The sequence below is a fragment of the Bison bison genome, unplaced genomic scaffold (genome assembly GCF_000754665.1).
Source record: "Bison bison bison isolate TAMUID 2011002044 unplaced genomic scaffold, Bison_UMD1.0 scf7180017864249, whole genome shotgun sequence".
In the NCBI taxonomy this organism is placed as follows: Eukaryota; Metazoa; Chordata; class Mammalia; order Artiodactyla; family Bovidae; genus Bison; species Bison bison.
Genome location: NW_011494821.1, coordinates 322624 through 336171, shown reverse-complemented (window position 1 = coordinate 336171; position 13548 = coordinate 322624). Strand labels below are relative to the sequence as shown.

Here is a 13548-nt window from a genome sequence, read left to right as displayed (position 1 = left end):
GATTAGGTATCAAGCCTTATTTTATATCCCTGGATACATTCCAGTGTCTCCTGGTTTACAGCCTATGGGAACTTGAATGGAATTTGCATACTACTGTTGCGTGAAAACTGTATAAATATTAATTATGTTAAATTGGTTCATAGTGCTTTTCAGGTCTGCTAGAGCCTTTTACTTTTCTGTCTATTCAGTTTATTAATTTTTGAGAGTTTGATATTGAAACTCCAATTAAAAATCTTTAAATATTTAAAAAAATAATTTGTAATATATAGTAAAACTATATATAACTTTGTTCTGTATTTTCCAAGTCTCTTATAAATGTGTTATCATACTTCCATAATTCAAAAAATAAAAAAATTAAATATTAAAAAAAACAGCAAATTACCAAGCAAATAAGCAAATAAAAATATAAAACTTCATAGGTAGGGGAGCGTAAGAAAAAAGATTAAGTGTCAGGGACAGCTGTCCAACGCTTGAGCTCTCTCTTCGAGACCCTCTCCCTCCCTCTTCTTTGAATCCTACACTTCCCAGTTCCAAATAACCAGTCCACACAAAGTTTCAAGTATTTGTCCTTTTCCTACTCCCTGATGGCTCAGCAGGTAAAGAATCTGCCTTCCATGCAGGAGACACAGGAAACGTGGGATCGATCCTTGGGTTGGGGAGAACCCCCTGGAGAAGGAAATGGCAACCCACTCTAGTATTCTTGCCTGAGAAATCCGATGGACAGAAGAGCCTGCCAGGCTACTGTCCAATGGGTCGTAAAGAGTCGCACATGACTAAGTGACTAAGCACAAGTTACACACTACACCACTGAGGAAGCTGAAAATTATAATAATAATAATCACAGTGAATTTCAGAAGAAGGCAGCAGCTGTCTCCCCAGGGTCAGAGCTTCTTCAGCCCCCCGCGTCTATCCCTCTTCAAGCTCTCCCCATGCTTCTAAAGACTCTCCTCTCCTTCCTTTCTTCAAAATGCCCAGGCAGGAGGGTTTGCGGGTCAGAGGTCTGCTGGAGGCTGGGGGAGGTGGGCGGCTACATGGTGATGTTCCGCTTTGTCTCACACACCCAGCGTTTCACTTGCTGGCAGAAATCGTCATTCCAGCGCCCATCCCATCTGATCTCTGCACAGTCCTCGCTGGCCCCCAGCTCGTGCCCCCGCCAGTCATCGGGCTGAGCGGGATCCCAGTTCCTAGGAAGGCAGGACAAAGCTCCGCTCCAGATGGCCCCCTCATCCCAACAACCCTCACCCCCCATCTCAGAAATGCATGGCTTTTTGGGGTTCAGGGAGCCATGACTGCAGTCTTGGGAGCTGAGAATCTGGGTGAGGCGGGAGATGGTGGGAGAATTTGGTCCCTGAGGGACGAGTGGGAGTGTACCGGGGGCAGAGACCAGATGGCCATCCCCAGGACAAATTAATGGGGAGAGACAAGGAGAAGCCACTTACTTGTAGCTGTGCTTGTAGTCTGTGCCGTCCACCCATTTCCAGGAGCCATCGCTGTCAGTGAGACCTATCCAGACTCTAAAGGGGTTTGTGTGTTGTACAATGAACTTCTGGAAAACAGGTGGGAGGGAAGTTTCTAGTCCCTTGTGCCTCCATTCAGGCCTTAGCTGTGGCGCCCTCACCTCACCCCCAGTCTGATCTGTCCCCACCTTGAAGCAACAGCTCCCAATACAAGTTCCTGGCTTTTTCTTCTGCAACCATATCTATTATTGAGTGAACATTTACTGGGCTAAACATTGTACTAATTGCTTTACAAGGATTATCTTATTTCATCCCCATAACGCTCTGTAAATTGGACACCCTAATGGTTTACACTTTACATGTGAGATTAAGGAACTGAGGGTATCTGTGGAGCCCAGGGTAACAACCCAGGGTCTGAGTTGGTGACCCTTGTCCCCTGACCTGTCCTCCCACTTCATTCCTAACTCACGGCTGCTAGACCCCTATTCTAATCTTTTCCCTGTCTTCTGCCCACAACCTCAGACTCTGGGATCCTGACCCCTGCCACCCTCAGGGTGACCCAATGACCCAGTAAAGATCTGGGTTTCACTTGCCTCTCACGTACATTTATCTGCTCCTACTTCTACATACAGGTTTACCTGGTGGCTCAGATGGTAAAGAATCCGCCTGCAATGCAGGAGACCTGGGTTCAATCCCTGTCTTGGAAACATCCCCTGGAGAAGGCAACAGCTACCCACTTCAGTATTCTTGCCTGGAGAATCCCATGGACAGAGGAGTATGGCAGGCTACAGTCCACAGGGTTGCAAAGAGTCAGACGCAACCGAGCAACTTTCACTTTCACTTCACTTCTACATACAGCTGCCACGTCTGTTGTTCTCCAGGCCCTACAGCTTCCAAGCTCGGACCCACTGCTCAGAGCTCTGTTATGACTTGGCTACAGGGGCTCTGGCAGTCTGGCTGAAAATAAGAAGATGCCCTATATGTGAGGGACAGCCAAGCTGTCCAGCTGGTGGGCGTGGGACAAAAGTGGTTTTTGAGATAGCTTCCCAGGATCCATGCATACCTCCTAAGAGGAAGTGGCTTTCTCTTAAGAGATATGGCTCTTTCTGAGGCCTTAAGAGGGAGGTGTGGCGTGCTGCAATTCACGGGGTCACAAAGAGTCAGACACGACTGAGCAACTGAACTGAACTGAGGCCTTAAGCCCCCTGGCTTGGGAGGGCAGCAGCATAGAGTGTGGTCACCTTGTTTTATGAAGGAAGCAGAGGGGGTCGGTTCACCAACATGCATATGTAGCAGTTTCCTTTGATAGCATATGAAGGGTCTCCAACTGCATCTGGAGGAAAATTTCCTAATTCCACTTTCCCTTCCTAGACACTTAATTAAAACTGCAGTTAGTCACCTCATCTGAAGGCAGATACAGTAGCATTCTTGAATTCTAGACTCCTGCAAATAGTCAATATCCTGTACATGAAGGGACAGCTCTCAAGGGCTCCTAGGGCTGTTCCCCAAATTCAGGAGGGTCAACGAAGCTGGAGGGAAAATGCCTGGAGGCAAGATATTCTCTTTGCTGCTGCCCACTGCCCCAGTCCCCTCTTCCCATCACCACAAGAAGTTGAATAACTGAATGAACAATACAAAGCATCAATATCCAGCCCCCTGTGTTGAAGACTGAGTGTGTGTGCACGTGTGTGCTCAGTCATGTCCGACTCTTGGTGACCTCATGGTCTGTAGCCCACTAGGCTCCTCTGTCCATGGACTTCTCCAGGCAAGAGTACTGGAGTAGGTTGCCATTTCCTACTCCAGAAGATCTTCCCAACCCAGGGACTGAACCCGCATCTCCTGTATCGTCAGGCAGATTCTTTACCACCGCGCCACCTGGGAAACCCAGGTGAAGACTGAGGGGAGGGATGAAATAGTGTCAGATGATCAGAAAAGACAGTCCATGAGAACACTTCTGCCCTATTCATGAGTAAATAACAGGCAAGAAAGAATTCAGCCCATTCAAAGAAGGAGCCTGGGGGAGTTTTATCATGGAAACTGAGAAAAAATAAAGAGGATGGAAAGGAAGAGGAGGAAGAAAAAAGCACTGTGATATCAAGAAGAGAAGTGAAAAATATACTTTGTAAAGAAAGCATGTTTCTAAACCTAAGAAGCTATTGGAGAATAGCTTATATCCTCAGAAACATTAAAGAGGAGATGAACGACATAAAACTACAAAAGAAAAATCAAAGAAGAAAGATAACAATGATAAATAAAGAGAAGAAACTGAAAATTTTGAGCTACATTAAAAAAAAAAAACCTCAACAAAAAATCAAGTCTGAGATACAAAAGACAGTCATGAAAAAAGAGCCCAGAAAACTAAGGAAAAGAGAGGAAGAAGGTGAAGTGAAGTCACTCAGTCGTGTCCAACTCTTTCTGCGATCCCATGGGCTGTAGCCTACCAGGCTCCTCAGTCCATGGAATTTTCCAGGCAAGAGTACTGGAGTGGGTTGCCATTTCCTTCTCCAGGGGATCTTCCTAACCCAGGGATCAAACCCAGGTCTCCTACACTGCAGGCAGACGCTTTACCATCTGAGCCACCAGGGAAGCCCAATATTTCTTTGAGCCCCTTTTTTGGGGCAGGGGAGGCAAGAATACTGGAGTGGGCTGCTCCCTTCTCCAGGAGATCTTCCCAACCCAGGGATTGAACCCTGGTCTCCCGCATTGTAGGCAGATGCTTTTAAACAGTAACGAGATGAAGGCTATGGAGGGTAGACAATGGAGATCATTTTGAATGGTGTGCTCCAGAGGAAAAGAGAACAAATGGGCAAGAAAAACTATTCAAATAAATGGCTTAAGAAAAATTTCCAAAACATATGAAAATCTAACTTTATGTGTTAAAAGAACTCTCCTAGCCTCAGAGCAAAAATACAGAGAATGTACAACACTGGAATATATCTGAGATTAATGAAATTCAAAGAAAAACTATTTGCACATACATGTAAGGAATGTGAGAGAGATATGAATGAGGCGTTATAAACTTCAAAGTTGCTAAGAGACTAGATCTGAATTGTTCTCAGTGAAAAAGAAATGATAATTGTGTGACATGGTAAAGGTAAGAGCTAACACTACTTTATTCATAATATTGCAATATGTAAATATATCAACCGAGGGTGTTGTGCACCTCAAACTTACAGGGTTACATGTCAATGATATCTCAATTTTAAAACCGAGAAAAGATTGAGGCGTGAGAAGAAGTGTACTGGTTTCCTCATCTTTCTCATGAAAGTTATATAAATTCTTTTATTTTTTAAAGCCAAGAAGTTTCAGCCCATTATTTAAAGTTATGACAGTAATTACTAGTGTAGCTAAAAACAAGCCACATTTAGTCCAAAATAACACAGTGGAGAAACCAAAAAGAATACATCTCACATAGCAAATGGGAGAAAATAAAAGAAGCATATAAAACAGAAAAGAATTAGACTGATTAAAGATATGTATTTTAAAATAAATGCAAGTGCGAGAGCCCAGAAATAAACCCACACACCTACGGTCAATTAATCTACGACAAAGGCGGCAAAAATATACAATGGAGAAAAGACAGTCTCTTCAACACGGTGGTGTTGGGAAAACTGGACAGCTACATGTACATCAATGAAATTAGAACACTCCCCCACACCATATACAAAAATAAACTCAAAATGGTTTAAAAACCTAAATATAAGACACGACACCCTAAAACTCCTAGAAGAGAACATAGGCAAAATATTCTGGGACATAAATCACAGCAGTATTTCTTAGACCAGTCTCTCAAGGCAAAAGAAATAAAAGCAAAAATAAACAAATGGGACCTAATCAAACTTAAAAGCTTTTGCACAGCAAAGAAAACTATCAACAGAACAAAAAGACCACTTATGGAATGGAAGAAAATATTTGCAAATGATGCAATTAACAAGGGGTTAATATTCAAAATATAAAAACAACTCATACAACTCAACATCAAAAAAACAACTCAACAAAAAAATTGGCAGAAGACCTAAACAAACATTTCTCCAAAGAAGACATACAGATGGCCAGCAGGCACGTGAAAAGATGCTCAACATTGCTAATTACTGCTGCTGCTGCTGCTGCTAAGTCACTTCAGTCGTGTCCGACTCTGTGTGACCCCACAGGTGGCAGCCCACCAGGCTTCCCCGTCCCTGGGATTCTCCAGGCAAGAACACTGGAGTGGGTTGCCATTTCCTTCTCCAATGCATGAAAGTGAAGTCGCTCAGTCGTGTCCAACTCTTACGACCCCATGGACTGCAGCCCACCAGGCTCCTCCATCCATGGGAGTTTCCAGGCAAGAGTACTGGAGTGGGGTGCCATTAAGGGTGGCTAAACAATAGAGTAGCATCATTTATGGGGGGTGGGGGTGCCTAAAAAATTATCAATACTCAGGATGAATCCAAGATTAATTAAATCAGAACCTTTGAGTGCAAGACCAAGTGTCAATATGTTTTAAACTCCTCAAGAGGTTACAATACATTGCGATGGCTGAGAATCATTCATCTAAAACAGAGACTCAAAACGGTTGGAAATAAGAGGGATGGGCAGAGATACACGAAGCAAATGTAAGTGAAAAGAAATCAAGGACCAGTCCCTTCATATCACATGAAGATGAATTCAAGGCAAAAAGCATTAATCAGGACACTGATGTTCATTTCACAATAATAAAGGTACCATCCCATCCTCCATAAAGTTGTAGGTAGCATGAACTTGTGAGCCAAATCACAGACTGAGTCTTAGGTTGATTCACATGAAACTTTATAGGCCAATACAGATAGAATATTGGCAATTTCAACCTGATCAGTAAAGTAAAATATGTCCGTAATCCATATCCATATATATATCTCTACCCTCACCTCAAAGTGGGGATAACAAGAGTGCCTGCTCCATAGGGTTGTGAGGGTTAAAGCAATGGATATATGAAAGTGCCTGACACATAGTGAGGGCTCAGTAAATGTTATCTTTAATACCCTCCTTTGCCCGAACATGTCCACTTGTTCGAATGGGTTGAGTCTTCCCTCTGGACTTTGGAGTTGTGATCTGGTGGCAGCAGTGGGCAGGGAGACTCGGGGTGCTTTGGAGGGACCCAGTAACTCATGCCAGGTGTGTTCCTGTGAATCCCACCCACTCTGTCCCTTTCACGCAAAGACCCATCACGTTCCCCAGGCCAGCACAGAGCAAGCAGGGACTGTCAGCGCCTCCACAGTGTTCTCCACAGAAGTCCTGGCCCTTTAGTTCATCCTGCCACTCATTCTGTCTCCTGCCCTGATCCTCATCACCTGGTCTCCTGGCTCCTATCCTTTGCCCTGGCTCCTGGATGTAATCTCCCACCTCTTAGAATCAATGGCTGCTCCATCATGAACCTCCCAGAGTGGGGACAGATTTCTGCTTCTGGTTTCTTCCTCGGGTTAGAAAAAAATAACAAAACAAGCCTGACCCAGCCTCCCAGAGTTTGCATTCCCAAGGTTTCCTCCTGCCTTTGGGAAGGTTGTGGTTTCACCTGTTCCTCTCTGGAGTTGATGACCACGAGGTGGGCATTCTCCAGCTGGCAGTACTTCTCAGCCTCGAGCCAGGGCTTCCCCGAGCGAGAGAACCAGTAGCAGCTGCCATCATGGTCCACCCAGTTCACTGGGCAGCATTCTGTGCCTGAGGGGGTTGGAGGGACAGAAGGAGATAAGATCCAGCTGGAGGGGACACGCAGAGGGACTGGAGACGCTCACCCCCCAACCCCGCCCCACCACATCCCTACCATTGCTCTGGAAGTGTGCCATCTGACAAGTCAGTGTGCGCAGATCCATGGGGAAGTGCTTCAGATGGAGCCGCAAAGTGGCATGATCTAAGGGTCAGAGTGTGGCAAGGGTGTGGTAGGCCGTGTGCATGGCCCCACAGACCAGGACTCCAGCGTCTGGCTGGGGAGATACACGCTAGCACACACACGCACACTCAGGACAGAGTCTCTGACCTGCTTTCAGGTCTTGCTGCTGTTTTCCCAGCTTGGCTTCCAGAAGTCTCACCTTGTCACCGGCGAAGCCTCCTGCAACAGAGGAAAGTTAACCTGTCTCCCTTCCACTCTGCCTCCCCAACATTTCTCCATCCTTATGCCACTGACACGTCAGTCGGGGCCACCATCACCTTGACCTAGGATGTTGCACGCTTTGCTCTCTGTTGCATGCTCCCAACCCCACCCACTCTTCTCTTGGCTGCACGGTGGTGTTCTGAAGCACAACCTGCTCAGGCCACTCCCCTGTTAAATCCTTCCCGTAGCTCCCTATGTTCTCAAAGTAAAGCCTCACGAGTTAGCACAGCTTGCCTGCATGGCCTGGCCCTGACCCACCTCTCTAGCCCACCCTTGGCCCACCCCTCCAGCCACACTGGAAATGTTGAGAGTCTAGGACATGCAGTGGTCTTCCTCATGTCCTGGTCATCAGACTCTGCTCTCTACCTGGTTCCCACCTCCATCCTCTACTCTAACCCTTACTCATCCTTCATGGACCCTCGGCTCAGGAAGCAGCATCCTTGGAACCCTTGCCTGGCTTCTCAGGTTGGGTTATCCGCCCTAGTCTGTGCTTCCTTCCCAGTACCCCTAAACACTCCCCTATCGGACCCAGCATGCATGCGTGTGTGTTAAGTCACTCAGTCATGTCCAACTTTTTGCAACCCCATGGACTGTAGCCTTCCAGGCTCCTCCATCCTTGGGATTCTCCAGGCAAGGGTACTGTACAGTGGGTAGCCATCCCGTTCTCCAGGGAATCTTTCTGAACCAGGGATCGAACCCAGCTGTCATGTATTGCAAGCAGACTCTTTACTGTCTGAGCCACCAGGGAAGCCAGCAAGGGGCCCAGCCAACCCTCGCTGCTAAACCAACCCCTCAACCACCCAGCACATCCCAGTCTCTCCCCTTGGGGCTCTCCCACTCACCGTGGGAGCTGAGATTCAGGATGTCCATCAGGGTGCCCGACGAGAAGTTGCTGAAAGCTTCCTGTAGGGTCTGCAGCTCCCCTTGCAGCTGTGCTCCTTGTCAGGAGACAAAACAGGACAAAGTGGATCGCACTCTGTCCCACCTGACAGCCCTCATCACTGTCTGTGGGATGGTCTCCTTCCCCGCCCCAGCACTGCCTCCATCTCTTCCCTATCGTGGCTCACTGGCCCCAGCACTGCCCAAATCCGCGCCCCCACTGCTGCCCCACCCCTGCGACCCTCACTTTGGGACCCTGTCACACAGATAGCCACCAGCAGCAGGACATTGAAGACCAGGACAAGCAGACTGAGGCGGAACTTGGAGCAGAGACGCTGCAGCACAAGAGGCTGGGGAGGAGGCATCCCTGCAAGAGAAGGGGTGTCAGGACAAGGGGCATCAGAGGCAGGGGGCCAGAGAGCCAACCTCATGGAGCGTCAGAGGAGCAGAGCCTGAAGAAGTACAGCCTTGCTGGGCGAGGGCAGGCGGAGAAAGTAGATTCCGAGATGAAAAACACTCTGGATAAAATTAATAGATGAGACAGGCATATGTCTCAATGAACTTGGAGGCATAGCAACAACAACTGTATAAAAAGAAACGCCAGGAAAGAAAAGAATCCCACACTCCCCCATAAAATAGGAAGAGCACCAGTGAGCTGTGGGGTCATTAACATATGCATAATTGATGGAAAGGGGAGCTGGAGAGGCAGAAAGAAATTTTTTTTGAGGAAACAATAGCCAGTGTATCTCCAAATCTTCTGAAAACTCTAGGCCTATAAAAGCCTGGGAAGAGTGGAAGCTGCTCCCAGGTGAGCAGGTGCCAGCTGTCAACCCACTTTCAGGCGGCAGAGGCTGCTAGAGGCTGGCTGATGGTTGCACCCCTCAGGCACGCTCTGCCAGGCTGTCCATCCTGCCTCTTTCAGGCGAGCCCCCTGTCCCGTGAAATCCAAAACCGCTGGACTCTCTCCAAGCCTCCTGCTGAAACACGAATCCTCTCATTCTCAGAAGATCCAACAATCTCCAAAGTTACTTTTGTGTGTTCACTACCTACCAGGCAGCTTGTGGGACCTGAAGGGGCAGAGGGGTGTAGGTGGGTGTGGCCTCTGCCCCACGCAGCCTGTTGAAAAGGCTTGTGAACCTGCTGCCGGGGAAAGGAGAAGCCTGGTGGGACAGCAGCCTTCTCCCCTGCCCAGCTCCCACCCTCAGCTGCAACAGGGGCAGTTCTTCCAGCCTCAGGCAGGAAGGGGTCCCTCTTCCCAGCCCAGGCTAACCAGTCCCCCTCCTTGAGCTTCAACCCCCAACCCCTCCTGGTCTCCACAGAGCTTCACTCCATCACCACCACCCACACCTGACATCCCCTCCCACATCCTGGCTCCCGCCCTTCACCTTGGAAATGGCTCAGCTCTTTCTCGCCTGAAAACTTTCTCCTAGACACTTGGGGACTTTGGTCAAGATTTGCTAGAGAAAGATCCAGGCGGGGGGCTTGGAGGGGAAATTTCTCTGTGCCCTTTCCCTCCAACACACCCTTCCCCTACCCCCCATCACACACAGCACATACTGGTCAGGTTGGAAGGAAGAGGGGAGACCCCTTTCCTGGGATCCTGGGGATGGAGAAGGGGGTGAGGTCAGAGGATAGTCCCTGGTCACAGGGTGAATGTGACAAAGGCCTCAGAGGGACAGAGAGTGACTGGGAGCTAGACTAGGGTGGAGGAGAGCCCCAGATACCAGAACTTGCCTTTCCAGAATGGTTCTCTCCTGGGGCTGTGCCCACAAGTGCCTGGGCCCTCGCCTCTGCCGAGCTGGTGGTCATTCTCCTCTGAGTCCAGCTGCTGGATGTCCTGGAAGTCCCTGGCCATGCTGGGTCCTGTGTGTGGCTGGACCCTGCCTGGGTTCGGGGCTGCTTTAGGGCTGGGACTGAGTTGGGGTTGATGCTCCTGCTAAGATGATAATTGAGGTGGAGGCTGATGGATGTAGGCTCAGAGTGGGTCTAGGCGATGGCTTGGGTTGGATCTGAGGTTGGAGGGGAGATGGAAGCTGAAATGCTGCTGGGTCCCATCCCCTCTCAGGAGACCGCTTGGGCCTCGAGCCTCCCCTCCACACATGCCAATCACCCCACAACTTCCCATCGACTCCCCCCCACTGTCTCTGAACCAGGGTCTGTCTAATTCCAGACATCCCCAGGCCCACCTGCCTCCCCAGTGACCTCAGTTTACCTGTTCAAGGTCTAGAAGGCCGCCCAGGCCCCAGGACGCAGGAGGGCTTGAACCAGGAGAACTGGGGACCAGGTGGTGCTGGAGGAGAGGAGGGAAGGGGTGAGCACCATTTCAGGTGAGGGCCCTGAACCCGTGTGCCTGAGTGTCCAAGCGCTTCTAACTTGGCATCTCCTGCCCCTGGGACTTTGGACAGTAAACAGAGTGGAAACTGAGTTGGAAACTCAGTCAATATGTGGTGGGGGCAGAGGGCAGGACTGTGTCTCTGTCCTTCACAGAGAAGGGGTCTCCTGGCCTGACCCTTCTACCCTCGGAAGCTAGTCACCTCACTCTTCACGGAACATTTGGGAGGGGGGCCAGCCAGGAGGAACCAGGGTGCAATTGGCTATTTCCTCTCTATCCCACTCCCATTTCACTTCCTGCCTCAGATTCCTGGAATTGTTAGTCAGACAACCCTGATGAGGATTGGAGGGGCCACTTCTGTGCTCTTGCCCAATCTGGCATCTGAGCCAAGGCCCCACGTCCTGTAGGCCCAGCCATCAGGCTTCCCAGCTTTGGGCCAACTGGCTTCACTCTCCATGGGAGTAAAGCCCCTCAGAGACTGGAAATTCAGGGAGGGCAGAGAAGAGGGAAGAGCATCCAGAAAGCGGTGGATAGGAGAGGTTCAACCTTGTAAATAAGCCCCTTCTGTGGCCCTGGTTGGGCTTCCCTGGTGGCTCAGTGGCAAAGAATCTGCCTGCGATGCAGGAGACACAAGTATGATCCCCGGGTCAGGAAGATCCCTTGGAGGAGGAAAGGGCAATCCACCCCAGTATTCTTGCCTGAGAAATCCCATGGACAGAGGAGCCTGGTGGGCCACAGTCCGTGGAGTCACAAAGAGTCGGACACGACTGAGCGACTGAGAGGCCCTCTCGTGGCCCTAGCTCCAGAAGCTTTGGGCCTCACATCCAGGCACGGTGCTAAATGACCCACAGACATGCTCTCTGGTAACTCTCACAACATGTTGCAACAGATCACTTCTGCTGATCCCACTTCACTTCTGCTGATCCCACTTCACAGAGGAGGGAACAACCTGGAGGAGATTAAGTGACTTTACTGTGTAGCAGGGGACGGGGCGGGGCAGGGGGTGGACAGTGGGAGGCAAAACGGATGGAGGGAAAATGCCATCCCATCAGACTGGGGGGTCTTCACAGTCCTGTGAGGAAGACAGGGCTTCACGAACCGAAAAATCAGAGCTCAGTTGGTAAAGAATCCGCCTGCAGTGCCGGAGACCTGGGTTTGATCCCTGGGTTGGGAAGATCCCCTGGAGAAGGGAAAATCTAGCCAATCCAGTATTCTGACCTGGAGAATACCATGGACTGTATGGGGCTGCAAAGAGTCGGATATGACTGAGAGACTTTCACTTTCACCATCTACACTTGGGCTAACAACAGCTTGGGAGAGAAAACCCAATTTTCATTCCTGATTTTATATACATATATACACATCAGTTATTTGGCTGCACTGGGTCTTCATTATGGCATGAGGGCTCTTCAGTTGCAGCATGTGGGATCCAGTTCCCTGACACCATATGGAGACAGAGAGAGCACAGAGAAGAACCAAGGCCCCCCACACATGAACAAAGCCTTCTGGGAGCTTCCAGTCTAGCCAACAGCTGAATGCATCCAAGTGTATGACCCTAGCCAAGACCACATGGTCTACCCAGCCTAGCCCTGCGCGGGTTCCTGACCCAGAGAATCTTGAGAAATAAATACAATTGACCCTTGAATGGTGCAGGGATTAGGGGCACTGACCCTCTCCCTGCAGTTGAAAACTTGAGTATGACTTTACAGTACCCTTTGTATCCCCTGATCCGTGTCTGCAGATGATGTAACACATTTTTTGTGGAAAAAAATCTGCTTATAAAGTGAAACTGTGCAGTTCAAACCCATTGTGTTCAAGGGTCAACTGTAGTTGTTTATTTTAGGCCACTGGAGCTTTGGGTTAGACTGTTATGTATCAATAGGTAACTGAAATAAAATATATCCTTAAGTATGCATCCTTATCAAATATGTGGCATAGTTTGCGTGCCTGTTTTTTAGATAGATAAGTGAAGCTTTCATACATCTCATTTGTTCCCGACTTTTTCACACAAGAATAAATGTTTAAGATCTATCTGTGTTGCTATTTGTACATCTGGTTTGTTGCTATGAACCTCTGCACAATATTCAATGGTGCGTATCCGTCATTGTATATTTACCCAGTCCCCAAATGAGAAACACCCAACTACTGCAATGGACACAGCATGTCCCCATGAGGACCTAGGTGAGACTATCTCTCAGGACTATATCCAAGACTGAAATTGCCAAGTCACAGAATATTCTCACACTTAATTTAATGCATACACACACACCATTTTTTTCCCCATCAGTGAGATCATATTCACAATACTCTTTTGCAGTACAGTTTTTATTCCCTTTCATTTCTCACTTGCCTCATGCTCCTCATCCACTCACTGCATCCTCCATCCTTGCCCCTCCTGTGATATTAATGGCCTTCTGTTTTATCTCTGCTATTAATGCTTCATCAAGTTCCCACGTGGAGCTTGGTGAGAATTTCCCTGTGAACCATATCCGGGAGTGAAAGTGTCATGTCACAAAGGATTCTCAAGCTTAATTTCACCCGAGTCCAGCCAGGCTATACCTCTTCCAGAACGGCCATGCCTGTTGACACTCCCATCACCAGCATATGAGGGCTCCCTCTTTTGCGTCATCCTTCTCAACACTTCTCAATACTATTCAGCTTCCCACCACCCTGATGACATCTCACTGCTCTTCTATGCTACATTTCTGGTTAATAGAGGGTTTGAACATTTCTCCATCTATTTTCTATTCGCTCAGATTTCCTCTGCTATGGGCAGC

General features: G+C 48.6%; 1 protein-coding gene across 1 annotated transcript; it reads right to left on the bottom strand.

Annotated features, from left to right (window-relative positions):
• Positions 1 to 808: 808 nt before the first annotated feature.
• Positions 809 to 10822, bottom strand: ASGR2 (asialoglycoprotein receptor 2). Its single transcript, XM_010847357.1, has 9 exons — positions 10652 to 10822; positions 10174 to 10448; positions 8687 to 8806; positions 8403 to 8498; positions 7447 to 7518; positions 7234 to 7320; positions 6985 to 7130; positions 1440 to 1546; positions 809 to 1184 (listed from the first exon to the last, which is right to left on the bottom strand). The coding sequence occupies exons 2-9, from the start codon at positions 10292 to 10294 to the stop codon at positions 1028 to 1030; spliced, it is 906 nt and encodes a 301-aa protein (XP_010845659.1). The 5' UTR covers positions 10295 to 10448; positions 10652 to 10822; the 3' UTR covers positions 809 to 1027.
• Between the last annotated feature and the right edge of the window lie 2726 nt (positions 10823 to 13548).

Excerpts from the sequence above, each read along its gene's own strand:
- ASGR2 (XM_010847357.1), bottom strand. The coding sequence starts at position 10,294 with ATGGCCAGGGACTTCCAGGACATCCAGCAGCTGGACTCAGAGGAGAAT. Across the intron at positions 7,519-8,402 it reads CCTGAATCTCAGCTCCCACG|GAGGCTTCGCCGGTGACAAG; the intron begins GTGAGTGGGAGA and ends CCTCTGTTGCAG. Across the intron at positions 7,131-7,233 it reads GGCACACTTCCAGAGCAATG|GCACAGAATGCTGCCCAGTG; the intron begins GTAGGGATGTGG and ends CAACCCCCTCAG.